The following is a 13,049-nucleotide window of genomic DNA, read 5'->3' as shown; positions in this document are numbered from 1 at the left end:
TATGAGCGTCCCTTGCCTGACGTGCCTGCGTCTCAGATTAGCAGCCATCGTCTAAACGTGATTCAGACTTACCTCTCGTGCTCTGCGAATGTAGGAGCCGATGAACTGGCTTAAGAGGAAACTGACGATGAAGGCGGCCAGGCAGAGCAAGAAATTGATGAGATCCATTCGCGGGTTGGTGGTATAATGAAAATGAAAAGGTTGGAATTCAGTGGGCAAAGGAATCCGGTTCTCATACAACGAGCAAGCGCGACCAGTGCGTTGCTGCTGCAAATAGACATCCTCGCGCTCGCCCCTGCCACATCGTCATCCGCATGGTCCTCGGATGGCAGTGTCTACTGTGGTTTGCTCTCTACAGACATCGGTCTCTCGATAACTTGGCACGCCGCAATCATGAGGCTTGACTTGATTCACAACTCATCGGCCTTCCTCGCCTGCTCTCGCAACTTTGGGGCTGTGCCAGCACTCTTTTCCATATCTGCGGCCCACAGTGCTGCGCCGACCGTGTTCGTGAACGCGAAGATCAGGTTGGCAAATGGCACCATCTCCAGCACAAAGGCAGCCACTCCGAACCTACGAGAAGACTTAGTACTGACCACATAGGCGAGGAAAGGAAGTCTTACGCTGTGTAGCCGCCACGGTGTTGATGAACGAAAGTCTCCTTCTGCGACGTGCTCCATTCCTTGAGTTGGAAGTAGTGCGAGTGAGCCTGAGGTCCTCCTCTCTTGCCCTGCAGTACGATGAAGATGGCTGTCCCAACCACAGGAATGAAGTTCAGCGGAAGATAGAGCAGGTAGCGAATGATGGCGTTGGGAGCGAACTTGGCGAACGGCTTCTTGACCAGCTTTCCTAGTCTCGCAATGTTGTCACCACCCGTCTTGACCTGTCTACCCTCCTCGACCAGGTTCTTGCAGTCTCTGGAAAGCAGTGTACCATCAAATGTGTCGACCAAAGCCTCTTCAATGAAGAAGGTTCGGCTGATGACGTTGGTGATTGTAGAACTCTCGCTCAAAGTGAGTAGAGCAGCAGACACAGCAGCGACAGGACCAGAGGTGAATGCATGATAGCAGCCTGAGGAAGATACAGGGCGGCAAAGCAGGCGACAGTGACGATGACTCCTGTGCTGAGGGTGGGCGTGAGCTTGGAGATCAACGGCTTCCAGAGATCCTTGTGGGACAAGAAATAGACGATGCCTTTGAACGGGTACTATTCGCAGCGTTGTCAGTAATCGATCTTGATGCTGCCACAGGGTACTCTGGAGACACGTACTAGCCAGGCATTCGATTGAACGGCATCCTTGGTCATTGCCTTCACGGCGCGGGCCTCATCGGTGGCTACGGTCTTCACGCGCTCGTTCATGACTGAATCGGCCAAAGGCTGACTTTTTCGGCACGTAGGAGGATTGAATGTAGTTTCAGAATGCTTTGACGAGCAATGTAGAAGAGGCGAATCAATGAGAATGGGAAGACTGCTAAATCTTCGGTATGGTGTTGTTGGAAATGTTTGCTACTACATCCTGCTATGACGCCCAAACATCTGACGTCATTTTCTGAAGGAGGAAACAGCGCCCGGTAAAATCACATCAATCTCGGAAGGGCCATCGATGCAGTTGTCTTTGGTGATACATGCTACGGTACAGCCGCGCTGATTCGATGGTGGTAGCAGGCAACTATGATTGCAGTTCCTGAACGCCATGCTAAAAATGAGGATTGCCAAACCAGCGGCGGAGATTCCGACACGCGTCAATGGCTTCATGCCAGATCCCCTTGTAATGTATCACTAACGTAGCCATCGCTTTCAGACACAAGTCTAGGTCTGCTCTGGTCGAAAGCATCATCACAGCGCGATGCCTTCCCGCATCTTCGCCACTCCTTTCTGGCCAACGCCTTTCAGGCTGACCAGTCCTTGCTCGTCCTCAATGATCCATTGGGAACCATGCCCGTCAACGTGGCTTGCCAATTGCTCGTCGAGCTCCTGCAACAGTCCGACGATTCCCTCCGCACGTTTCGGCCCCACGCCTTGCAGCTGCTTGATCTGGTGTACGTCGCGTGAGTTGATGATTGAGAGCACATGTTGCATGCGTGGCGTCGGCGGACCGTCAGCACCAGAGGGAACAGCCTGAGCAGCCTGGACCAACGGATCGGGGGAGGATATGTTGTGTGGAATAGAGTGAGCGTTGTCTCGCTGCTTCTTACCGGCTCGTCCACTGGCTTTTTTGCGTGGCTTCGCGCGTTTTGGTGAGGAAGTGGACGACAAGGCGTATGAGTCGTCATCTTCAGAATCGCTGGCGGCTTCCACAATGTAGCTTTCGTCTTCTCCATCCTGGGTATTTCGAGCTTGCTCTCTCCGCGCCGCTACCAGCCTTGAGCTCTCCTGGACTCGCTCTTCGCGGGCAGTATGCAGCTCCTCTTCCTCGGCCTTCCTTCTCCGAACTCGCTCACGCAAACGCTCAATCTTTGCCTGAAGCTTTTCGTTCTCCGGGAAATAACCACTGGCCAGCTCATACATCTTCAGCGCCGAAACGTCCTCACCGCGTGCCTGGTGCTGCTTGGCCATGAACAGAAAAGAAATACCTTCGGCGCGCTCCTCATCGGCGACATTTTCGAGTCTCTTTTCGATCGAGTCTAGACGGGCTTGCACAGCATCAGATATTGGAGGCTCGGCGGGCGGCGGTGCGGCGAGGGTATGTGTGGCTAGGGCGGAGCGGACTCGTGAGTCGATCAAAGCTTCGAGGTTAGCGGTTGACAACGTTGGTCCGGAAGGGATAGGACGTTTCGAAGATAATGTCATTGGCTGGGAAGATAATGGTCGTTGCTGTTTGAGTGGTCTGCTCGATGCTTGATGCTCGGCTGACCGCTTCAATGGGGATGACTTTTGTACTTGAGCCCCTCTACTGCGGTCTGAATATACCGAGAAGGCTTTGGCGGGCTTCTCCTTCGTATCTCGGTTTACATTCAGGTTGACGTTGATGACATGAGTCAAAGGTCGAAGAGGTTGCCGTTGAATGGTCGTGCCCGAGGTACCAGTAGCTTGCCGAGGTGGACCTTTGAAGATTGGTTCATTCTCTACTTCTTTGACTTCGATCTTCTTGGTGCGATTTGCGAAGTTAAGTGACGAGAGAGTGTCGAGATGGAAAGGTTTGGTAGGCGCCAAATTGAGAATCATAACGCAGATGCCATTGTTCTGACCAAGCGACAGAATTCTTGTCATCTTGGACTCGCGATATGGAATGCGGCTTTGCTTCTTTCCGATAGCCTCGACACATTGTGCCAGCACGAAGAGAGACTTGTTGATGGACGCCGACTCGACCATGCGATGTTTATCATTTCCTGTCCGTCGATTGTCCTCTGAACCAGCCAAATCGATAGCGGATGCAACACTGACGCGAGTTTCGGTCGGAGTAGTCATGGTCAGCTTGACGCAAAGAATGGCATGGCTCCGTGAGGAGTGCGCGTTCAGCTTCGTGGCGCCCGTACTTCGGTTTGCATTGGCTCGATCGTAGAGGACCTCAAACTCTTTCAGCGTGCTGCAAGGCTCTTCGGTCAGGCCCACAACCACAGTCTTGCCGCCCTCGGCCTCCCGGATGGCCAACCCAGTAGCGTTCCTCTTCTCGGGCGGCTCGAAGAGGTCAAAGACTCGGTCGTTGTAGATCTCATAGTAACTCATTGACACGTCGACCGTTGTGTCGCCGTTGCTGCTCTTTTCCAATGCCTTGCTTTTACGGAAGATGCTGCTTAGTAGTCGTGGGATCATGCCTCGATCGGTGAGTGCTCTTCCCCCTCGCATCGTGTGCGTCTTGCCCGTTCCCGTTGAGCCATAGGCAAATATTGTGACGTCGATGCCCTGAAACAGTTGTTTTATGGTGGGCGAGACTTCGGCATCAAAGATCTGCTGCTGCGTAGATTCCTGGCCGTAGACGCTGCTGAATTGGAAGCTGTACTCCTCGGACAAGTTCTTCGGGTTGGGGATCTTGACGATGCTCGTCTTCTCGTCGGCGCCAGCATGTTCGGTGAGAATCTGGTCAACATCACGCTCTGTTTTCAGCAAGGGCCGAATCCGAGCCACCACGCGAACACTCATCGCTGATGCGCCTTATTCCTCGAATGATGTGTCGTTGCTGCAGTCATCAGCTCTGCCGTCATCTGCGTCTTTGCTGGTACGGCGCAATTCATCGCAGCGAACGAAATACGCGACCTTTGGCCGAGGGCCGGTTGTCATGGGCAACAGGGGAGTCCCAGTTTGGAGCGCCCGCCAATACGTCAACTCCCCCATTTGCCGCGATGATGCGGTTCTTGTGCATTATTGCCCGAGATTTGTTGGCTCTGTTGTTGCTGGTCGACCTTGCTGTCGTTGAAGAAGAGGCACAGTCTCAACCCTCGTCGCCAGCGCTCAATTTTACGACATTGGCTGGCACGCAACAGGCTGAGACAGCACCCCGCTTCCGGAGCTGCGTGGCCGAAGCCGATTGATCCATAGGACACTCGACGCTCGTCGCTCACCACATCTTACGCAGTTTGCGGTTGGGCATACGTGCCCTCGACAACTCGCTCGCACCTACACTGAGTCCACTCAAAGGACTATGCGATTGATATTTACACCATATACTACCGAGTATACGACCTGAACCGCTACACCGTAGCGCACAGGCAGCAACAAGCACCATACATCTATATCCGCTATACAAAACCCAAACAGGGTCACCCGGGGGCGCAACATGTCAGGCACAGAGATTGTGGTTCGGGAGTCGCGGAGGAGGTACCACTGGCCAGAGCTACAGCTAAACATATGGATATTCGTGGTGTTGGCAGGCGCATCAACGGTACTCGGAATCAATGCCTGGTTCATTGTGGTCCAACAGCAGATGCGAATAGGAATACCATGGTAAGCACACCGGTCCTCAGGGGTGGATGAACGGCTGCTAACACGTGGACAGGATCTTCACGTTCGCGATCGTCACAGCATCCTTAACGATCATATTCCTCCTGATCATCCTCATCCTCGCCTCAAGACGACTGCTCATACCGGGAGGGATACTGATAGGCGCATTCATACTATTCGTGCTGTGGCTGACAACACTCATTGAGACCGCCATTCAGCTCTTCGGACCTTCAGGCAATGTCAACTCAAATTGCAATACCTATGTTACGGGTCGACCATATGTTGGGGTGACCGTGGAGACGTTAGCATGGCTGACTCAGAGCAACATCTGCGCTTGCTGGAAGGCAAGCTTTGCCTGGTCGATTGTCCTGGCTGTGCTGTTTCTGTGGATGATTGTGCTTGCCTGGCAGGTGCAGAGGGAAGATTATGACTGAGGGAAAGGGATTATTCGGGCGTGCATTTGAGCGATCTTGGGCGACTTGTCGGGGCATTGTTGGTAATGTCGCTGAGTACATAGCACCTTATGAGCGACGACTTGAAGAGTTGGGAATCGATATACTGGGTAGACTTTTGTTGTTGACGATATAAATACATGTACATTCTGATCATACATACTCCTGCACACGGAGATATACCCTTATCTCCACCGTACCCTCCTTCTCCCTTCCTGCCACCGCCTCCTTGACTCATTTCTGCCAGTGACATCCTACAACATCCTACATCAGGTCGCAATTGCACGGCCAGATTCGTCGTCGCTTTCGAGAGAAGCATTACTGTCAGAGTCCTCGCCAGCAGCAGTGTCCTCGACATCATCGTCACCTCGCTTTCTTTTACGTCCAACACAAAGAGAGTCTGGTCGAGCTGCTTTCGGCTTGTCAGCTGGCCATTGCCTTTCATCCCAGTTTTCCATCATTTGCTTGAAATTATCAGCGGCGATATTCCTCGCCTTCTCAAGATGGCGGACGGTTCGATGGTCAAACACTCTCCTCTCAAAGGGAAGACCATCCATGCCGTCCTCCGAACTCTCTGAGCGGTTTGATGGCGTCGATGAAGGCCATACAATGTCATCGAGTTCGGCATCGCCTGGAACTCGCTCGCGCCATCTCACAATCCTCGAGTAATCTTTGGGCATGCCGAGGCCGCCGTAACCGTATGCCTGCATCTCGGACCGCTCTGTGTGAGAAGAATGGCTGGAGAATCGGGACGAATTACGACGCACAGCTCGAAGCCTTAGTGCCATCGTTGCCGCTTTGCTGTATTCACTCTCCGCTGCCGCGACACTTTTGGCTCGTCTTTGGCCGTCCAGAGTGATGTGCGTGTCTGGCGGTGGAAGGTCTTCTCCCAAGTCGACACGTCTCTTGTGGTCAGCCACCATTCCTGCATAGTTCAGCTTTGATCTCGCGAAGTGATCGGCCAATGCCTGCTGTGCGTCTTGCAGGCCAATGCGAGCCTTCAAAAATCTCTCCCGAGCCCGAGTCTGCTCGTTCATCTGGTGTTTCTGGGCTCCGTGCTCTGCCTGGATCTCTTGATCGCAGTCATCAAGTATCGAGGCCACATCTTCCTCCGCGTCCAGAAGGCGATCCATCTGCGACCAAGGCTGGTAGCCTCGATCACCGTCACGTTCCTTCAGCTGCTCGGAAAACGACGACTTCACCCATGCCAACACATCCTCATATTGGGAGTTGATATCTTTATTTATCGCAACCATTCTGGACTGCGCAGCTTCGATCATATGCTGTATCTCCCGATAGCTTCGTGCCCAGTCGCCGTGCCGGGGATTGGGCCAATTCCGTCCTTCCAATTTTGCTGCAAACAGCATTGCGTCTTGCATTTCAGGGTCGTTTTCGATTGGACCCACCTGTCTCGTTGAACGCATGACGAGCCACAACGCCCGTCGTAGACGATAGGCAAGGGCTCTGGCGGCTCTCATCCTTCCCTGCATGTCCTCAAGCTCAGCCCGACATTTGGGGATTCGGTTTACCGAACTCCTGACACGGGCTCCAATGATCGGTGAAGCATCACGTGGCCGCGAGCTAGGATCGGGGCGTCTGTGTGTGTATGGGCCATGGGTACTGCCATCACGCGGTACATCAGGCTGGCAACTCTGCGCCGGCTGTCGCCGTTCGCACTGCTGTACATCTCCCCACCACTGCTGCTGTTCTCCCGATCCGTCTCGCCATTTTTAGAAGGATCCGGTTGCAAAGCATCTGCGTCATGCAAATCTGGACCAACGACATCGTCCTGGGCCACTACTGGAGCCGGACGACGAGATTCTTCTGCCTGACCTGCCAAGTTTCCAGCTTCATCGTGTCCACGCTGTGGTTGGACGTGGAGATTCTGGTATGGATCGGGATCCTTAGCTGTCGGCGAAGACGTTCCATCACTTTTGGAGAGTTTCCGTTGTTCTTCTTGGGCTTTCCGCCTGGCTGCGGCACGTGTTATCACGGGCATCGTTCAATTCTATGGTTGGACTTACCTGAGCACCCACGACCAGCTGTCCGTATATGTCGTACCCGTGAGCCGCTGTGCCAGAACAATGATTCTTTGACCACCGACCCCACCTGGCCATGTGTATTGTATGTAAGTCTTTGTTCCTCGCAGATTGATCGGTATCTATAGACTGAGAACAATGGAAACGTGTCTCAATCACTGAATTCCACAGAGATCCAGTGGTTTGTCTTACTATCCGGGACTACTACTTCATCGAGCAAGCCTCGTCTGACCTCGGTCTGAGCTATAAGGACCACTTGTCTCCGACCGCCCGTTAATGTCTTAGGAACCGCACGGTATGGTGTGCAGTCGCATTCTAGCACCACACCCTGGGATGGCGGATGGACATTGCGCTGAAAACAAAGGAGCCGTCTGCGAGGGCGCTCCAACGATACACATTTCACAATGGTCTGCGCTCCAGGATCAACGGGGGTTCGTTCTGGCCGGGCGCTCATGGTCGTTCTGCGCCAATACATTTTGTTCCCAACACCATCGCAGACACTCCTGCAGTCAGCGCTATTCACAAGTGCCCTGCTTCATCGTGTGTCACTGCAGCGTCGCATGGCGCAGGTGTGGTCTCAACTGAGCATATCTGGTCGCTGAAGTTTTCGAATGCTAGGGTATCTTCAGAAGTCCGGGAACAGAGCTCCTTACGATGGTCCCAGCCTTACTCGAGACACCGCACAACGCGGTAGTCCGACTGGGTGAAGCATTCAGAGGTGACTCAGACACGGAAACTGTGTCGAGGTGAACAGTTGGGCGTCTACCCACTCGACTGTATTTGCAAGTGACAAAAGGTGGCCGGGGCAACCGTGTGCCTGCGACACAAGACCTGTCGTCTTTCCATCTGACTACTTTCCGCCGCGAACAATTATCGCGAATCTCTTCTTACACCCATTCACAAGCAAAGGCTGTCTTCTCAACAGTGGCGACACAACCAAAAGCCTGATCTTGTCTTCTCGTTCTGCGAAGATGCCTGGCATGTCGGGTCGACCTCGCGGCGCTGCCGCCACACCATCTACCAAGCGATCGAATACTAAGAAGCCCGAGACTCCCTCATTTTCGACATGTACAATGCTCGAGGAAGCTCGAGAAAAAATACCGCTGTACGACGCCGAGATTGGCGACGTCTATCTGTTGACATGGGACGAGGAGTGCCAAGATCCGCAAGAGTGCATAGATCTGCTGATAGACTTCAAGGAGGGTCGCCAGAGTCGCTATGGTCACGTCGTTCCAGTCTACGAGCATGGTGTACTTGTAGGCTTCAAGATCTACATCAGTAAAGAGCGTCCGCATTTGATCGACGCAATCGTTGCGCACGGCTTTCGAGCTCTGCCCATCTACGTATGATTCTACTCGCTGATGCTAATCGAGACTGACTGAGATCACAGACTCATGGCAAGAATGGCATCTTGCATAAGGCACCCGCGCTCCAACTCGAACACATTGGGATCGAGAGTAACGACAACCACGACTACCAGGAACATGACCATTCGTGCGTTCATGCCGTAAGTCTCGCCGAATATAGCAAAGACTTCCATTCCCGGAGTTACATCCACTACACAGATTCGCGCAAGTTCGAGTCCGAGAAAGACCTAGGAGTGTACATTGGGACAGTCGCAGAAAGAGACATGAAATCTCTCCTTGAGCAGCGTGACTCTTTCTTTGATCAAAAGCTTGCCTTTGCCAAAGCCTATGACGCAAATCGCGAAGGTCGTGACCAAGATAAGGCTGCGAATCATTTGCCTCGACGTCCCCGACAGCAAAGCGCCACTACATCTAGGAATGAGGCCGATTCGAAGTCTGTTCAACCTTCCGAGCAGCCGCTACCGAAGGACAAGTCAGAGGCAAAGGAGAAGCCAGCGAGCTCTGAATCCACTCCTGGTGAAGCGGATGACATTGCGACTCCAAGCTTGGGAGTCGGTACTTCGCTGCCAGGAAGCACTGAGATCGATGAAGATGGCGAAGACGGCGAGATCGAGCCCACATCCTCACCTGAAGAGACAGTCAGGCTGGCTAAGGCTGCGTTCGAACAACATGGAGGAGACCATTTGTCTCTCGCGTACATCAAAGCTCTCGAAGATCTCTCGCTGCACAGCACCGCCGTCAGGATGGTCGTCCCAGTCAAGAGGAACAGGACATGGCTGATGAGATGATCCAACGCTTTAGGCAAGAGCTGGACGAATTGAAGAGGAAGCATCTCGAGCGAGAGCTGGAGGAACGAGAGAGACAACGAGAATCCGCTGGAAATCGACGCCGCCGCCGCGCTGAATCCTATGGTCAGCAACCTCCCCCAAAGCGGTCTCGGGGCGATCATTTCTCAAGCCGAGGTGATGATTCTCGTGGCTCTAGAGACGATCGATCTTCCACAAACCACTACAATGGCACCGAAAATTCGGGAATTCCGAACAATGTACAAGCTCTACGCGATGGGGACTATCACGTCAACTACGAGTACAGCAGCGCATATTCTCAAGGCTCCCGTTCATACAGTCGGGTCGATGGCTATGAAGAGCGTGAACGCTATCAACGAGATGAACGCATTGAGCGCTATACTTTCGGTCGTGATGATCGCCATGGTCACAATGGTGGCTATGATCGAGGCGGTTACGGTCGCGGTAATGACCATAGTCACGACGGTCGCCATGATCGAGGTGGTCATAATCATCGCGAGGCAAATCGGGGATCGGATCAGTATCATACGAACGGTCAGAGCACAACCCACAGTCTTCGAGATACATTCGGTTCCTCCGCATTCTTCTCCGACGACCAGTATGGAAATGCGTCTGCGAACGATGCTTCGCTCCCCTATTAGGGCAGCGATACCAAGAGGCGCGAGCTGAATAACAAGGACGAGCGTGAGAACGAGCCTCACGGGCGCCAGCTCAAGAGCAATTACGATTACTACTACTGAGTCGAGCGACTGATGCGGGGATGCGGCAGGTCGACACGACGAGCTCAACAGCTTCAATGCAACAGTGAGCGTAATGGTATGGGATGCGAAAGTGTGCAAGGGTGTGTATGATGAATGACCGTTCAAAGAATGCCTCATTGACACGTGTTTTGAACCACATTCAGGGATGTCAAACAAATGGTTGATGGTGCGAGGCTATGGCTGTGAGCGCTCTCAGGAGTCGCACTTTCTTTCTGGCTACGGTGGCTTGCACGACAATGGGATTTGGAAGTATTTTGCGAGGAGTTTAAGGGGAAGTCCGCATCACATTTTGATGCTGGCTTCGATCGATGGCCAATGAATGACAATTTCGCGGTCGATAGTCCTACGTTATCAAAGAGTTCGCGAGGGCCACAGTCAGCTGGTAGTACGCGAGTCGAATGTATGAATCCGAAGTTCATGACGACCTCCAGGAGGCCGTAAGTGAGTGTGATGGCATTACTAATGCTGTTCGAGTACACAACCTGAACGACGCCTCGTGTTTGCAAACTGGCTCTTCTGGATGTCCTGGATCTTCTCGGGAACGTGATATGCGGCAAGAGCGATTGTGGCGAAGGAGAACAGTAGATCTTCTTGTTTGCTAGGTGACCTGCACCGTGATGAGAGGAATTTTTGGACTTTCATCACAGCTTCAGCTTAACATCAAGTGACAACAGGTTGAAGCAGGCAGACATTTGGCCACAAAGAAAATTACCTAGGTAACGCACAGCAAGATCTGCCACTGCCATTCTTTCGCAACTCCAAACATTCTGTCGCTCAATCGAGATTCCCTTTCGCTTGTCAACACCTCAACCAGCGCCAATGGGATCCAATCAATCTGTAGTAGCACCTGCTGCAGCGGTGCTATCTCAATTAGCAGCTGCTGCTCGGGGGCGACCCAATCTGTCGGACAGTCAATCGATACGCCCTACCAGAGCACCGACATTTCCACCACCCGTGCGACACAAGATACTCAAGTACAACGTGGCTCCGAAGAAGCTAGGAGACATGAAAATCGAAGTCGGACACATTCTCTTGTTGGAAGACCTCGAAACCCTTCTCTCTGATCAATGGCGAATGGAGATACTCAAGCTGTACTTGGACGGACTTTCAACGCGACATGGATGGGTTGAAGAACATCCCTCGACTGGTATCACTCCAAACAGTGGCAATCCACTCCTGGAGATCATCTGCAATAAGGAGCGGTTGTACCTGGTGATCAGTGTTGATGAAGACGGGTTTTGGGCTGTGCCTCTCTTTGTATGATGTTTTCCTCGGCTACAGAAGACTCCAACTAACTGGAAGCACAGGACCTCGACCTCTTGGCCACTACCGCCAACTCCAAATGCCATCACATCGGGCTTGTCAATGATGTTCATGAGGCTGAACGTCATCGTGATCCGATGCTTTGCGTGGAAGTAGCGGCTCAGCAAATCCATGCCTTCTCTCCGGGGTGCAGTGTTCGATACATGCAGGAGCGGTACTTCCAAAATGTCGGCTTCGGTACGCTTGTTGCACTGATCGACGAGAAGAGCTGCAAGTACCTGCAAGAACTACGCCTCCGCGAAATAGGACGGTCGACCCTGCATGACAAGGATAAGACTTCTCGCGCAGAGCAACTGATGAATGCGCACACTGTCATCATCAGGGCAAACGAGCAGAGTCACCTTGCAGGGAGGATCGAACGCAATTGGGAAGCTGTGAGAGGGATCGAAGCGGTCCGACCGAAATCCAGGCCAGCCATGAAGGAGCCCAAGAAAAGCTCCCAGCCGCGAGCCAGTAAGCTTGAGATTACAACTTTACCAGACCCACAGAGACCGGCGATCAATGGCAAAAGCGACTCTGATGAAGCCAGAAATGCGTCAGGATCTGTCAGTACTGATACCTTCGCCAGCAACATCAATCATGCCGAGAATGCTCACCAAGCTGCAACGTCCCCTAATAATACGTTTGGGACACATGACGCCGTAGGTCCTGAAGTGGTCATGCCCGCTGAAGATGAAGATCTTCTGGAAGAAGGAATCTTCGATGAGGGGGTGATGAAGGACCGCGCACCCACCGAGGGGGGCAAGCTTACTGCTGCACAGATGATCAACCACTTGCACTCTCGAGATCAGCGTCGATCTGACATGCTTCGTTCTCGACAACACTTGTTCGAGGAGGGACCGGAAGCATCACTGCGGGGAACGACACCAGGGCCACGTTCTCGAAACGGAAGCATGACGACGGAGGACACGAAGATCGTGACTTTGGGTCGGTGAAGAAGGCTCGTTACGTGCCGTCGGATCAGGCGACCTGTGGTGGTTATGCAACTCGCTACGATTACTTCCAGCCGTACTATAGGAAAAGTGGACGTAAGGGGCACCGGGGCATCAAGAGGGATAGGACTGCTCGTCCCCGTTTTGGGAATACGGCAGATCGTCTGGCTTGTCAGGATGAGCAAAGCTACGTCGGCACGTTCCCTTCGAGACCCAGGTCCCCTCCTCCTCCTGGGCCTGAACCCTCAGGACAGCCTCGTCTCTCGCGGTTGACTGTGGCCGAATCGGGCGACAACAAGCACGCCGGCATCAAAAGGCCATTGTGCGAGAGTACTGACCCAGACTTTGTACGTCCGCAGGCAGAGGTCATTTCCCGCTATTGGTCAACGACTTTGGCAGTCAAAGGATCTCCGCGGCGCATGATCGACGCAATGTTCAAACGTTGACTTTCTGCTGTCCATACTGCTGGTCGATGGGTCGCACTGAAGGTG

General features: G+C 53.1%; 7 protein-coding genes across 7 annotated transcripts; 3 read left to right on the top strand and 4 right to left on the bottom strand.

Annotated features, from left to right (window-relative positions):
• Positions 1 to 410: 410 nt before the first annotated feature.
• On the bottom strand, positions 411 to 1,359 carry AB675_8828 (Outer spore wall protein RRT8; the record flags this gene model as incomplete). Its single annotated transcript, XM_018149308.1, has 4 exons — positions 411 to 573; positions 624 to 1,003; positions 1,048 to 1,206; positions 1,270 to 1,359. 4 exons carry the CDS (start codon positions 1,357 to 1,359, stop codon positions 411 to 413), a joined length of 792 nt encoding a protein of 263 aa, XP_018004453.1.
• A 477-nt stretch (positions 1,360 to 1,836) lies between these two features.
• AB675_8827 (Kinesin-like protein KIF22) lies at positions 1,837 to 4,080 on the bottom strand (the record flags this gene model as incomplete). Its single annotated transcript, XM_018149307.1, has 1 exon — positions 1,837 to 4,080. The coding sequence occupies one exon, from the start codon at positions 4,078 to 4,080 to the stop codon at positions 1,837 to 1,839; it is 2,244 nt and encodes a 747-aa protein (XP_018004450.1).
• Positions 4,081 to 4,714: 634 nt separating this feature from the next.
• AB675_8826 (uncharacterized protein) lies at positions 4,715 to 5,312 on the top strand (the record flags this gene model as incomplete). Its single annotated transcript, XM_018149306.1, has 2 exons — positions 4,715 to 4,881; positions 4,934 to 5,312. The coding sequence occupies 2 exons, from the start codon at positions 4,715 to 4,717 to the stop codon at positions 5,310 to 5,312; spliced, it is 546 nt and encodes a 181-aa protein (XP_018004536.1).
• A 287-nt stretch (positions 5,313 to 5,599) lies between these two features.
• AB675_8825 (uncharacterized protein) lies at positions 5,600 to 6,754 on the bottom strand (the record flags this gene model as incomplete). The annotated part of the gene is made up of 1 exon (XM_018149305.1): positions 5,600 to 6,754. The coding sequence occupies one exon, from the start codon at positions 6,752 to 6,754 to the stop codon at positions 5,600 to 5,602; it is 1,155 nt and encodes a 384-aa protein (XP_018004599.1).
• Positions 6,755 to 6,855: 101 nt separating this feature from the next.
• AB675_8824 (uncharacterized protein) lies at positions 6,856 to 7,329 on the bottom strand (the record flags this gene model as incomplete). The annotated part of the gene is made up of 1 exon (XM_018149304.1): positions 6,856 to 7,329. The coding sequence occupies one exon, from the start codon at positions 7,327 to 7,329 to the stop codon at positions 6,856 to 6,858; it is 474 nt and encodes a 157-aa protein (XP_018004678.1).
• Positions 7,330 to 8,340: 1,011 nt separating this feature from the next.
• Positions 8,341 to 10,183, top strand: AB675_8823 (uncharacterized protein; the record flags this gene model as incomplete). The annotated part of the gene is made up of 3 exons (XM_018149303.1): positions 8,341 to 8,712; positions 8,760 to 9,473; positions 9,545 to 10,183. The coding sequence occupies 3 exons, from the start codon at positions 8,341 to 8,343 to the stop codon at positions 10,181 to 10,183; spliced, it is 1,725 nt and encodes a 574-aa protein (XP_018004749.1).
• A 939-nt stretch (positions 10,184 to 11,122) lies between these two features.
• Positions 11,123 to 12,561, top strand: AB675_8822 (uncharacterized protein; the record flags this gene model as incomplete). The annotated part of the gene is made up of 2 exons (XM_018149302.1): positions 11,123 to 11,560; positions 11,611 to 12,561. The coding sequence occupies 2 exons, from the start codon at positions 11,123 to 11,125 to the stop codon at positions 12,559 to 12,561; spliced, it is 1,389 nt and encodes a 462-aa protein (XP_018004234.1).
• Positions 12,562 to 13,049: the final 488 nt, after the last annotated feature.

Source organism: Cyphellophora attinorum (genome assembly GCF_001299255.1).
Source record: "Cyphellophora attinorum strain CBS 131958 chromosome Unknown Contig3, whole genome shotgun sequence".
Taxonomy (NCBI): domain Eukaryota; kingdom Fungi; phylum Ascomycota; class Eurotiomycetes; order Chaetothyriales; family Cyphellophoraceae; genus Cyphellophora; species Cyphellophora attinorum.
This window is presented reverse-complemented; position numbering and strand designations above follow the sequence as displayed.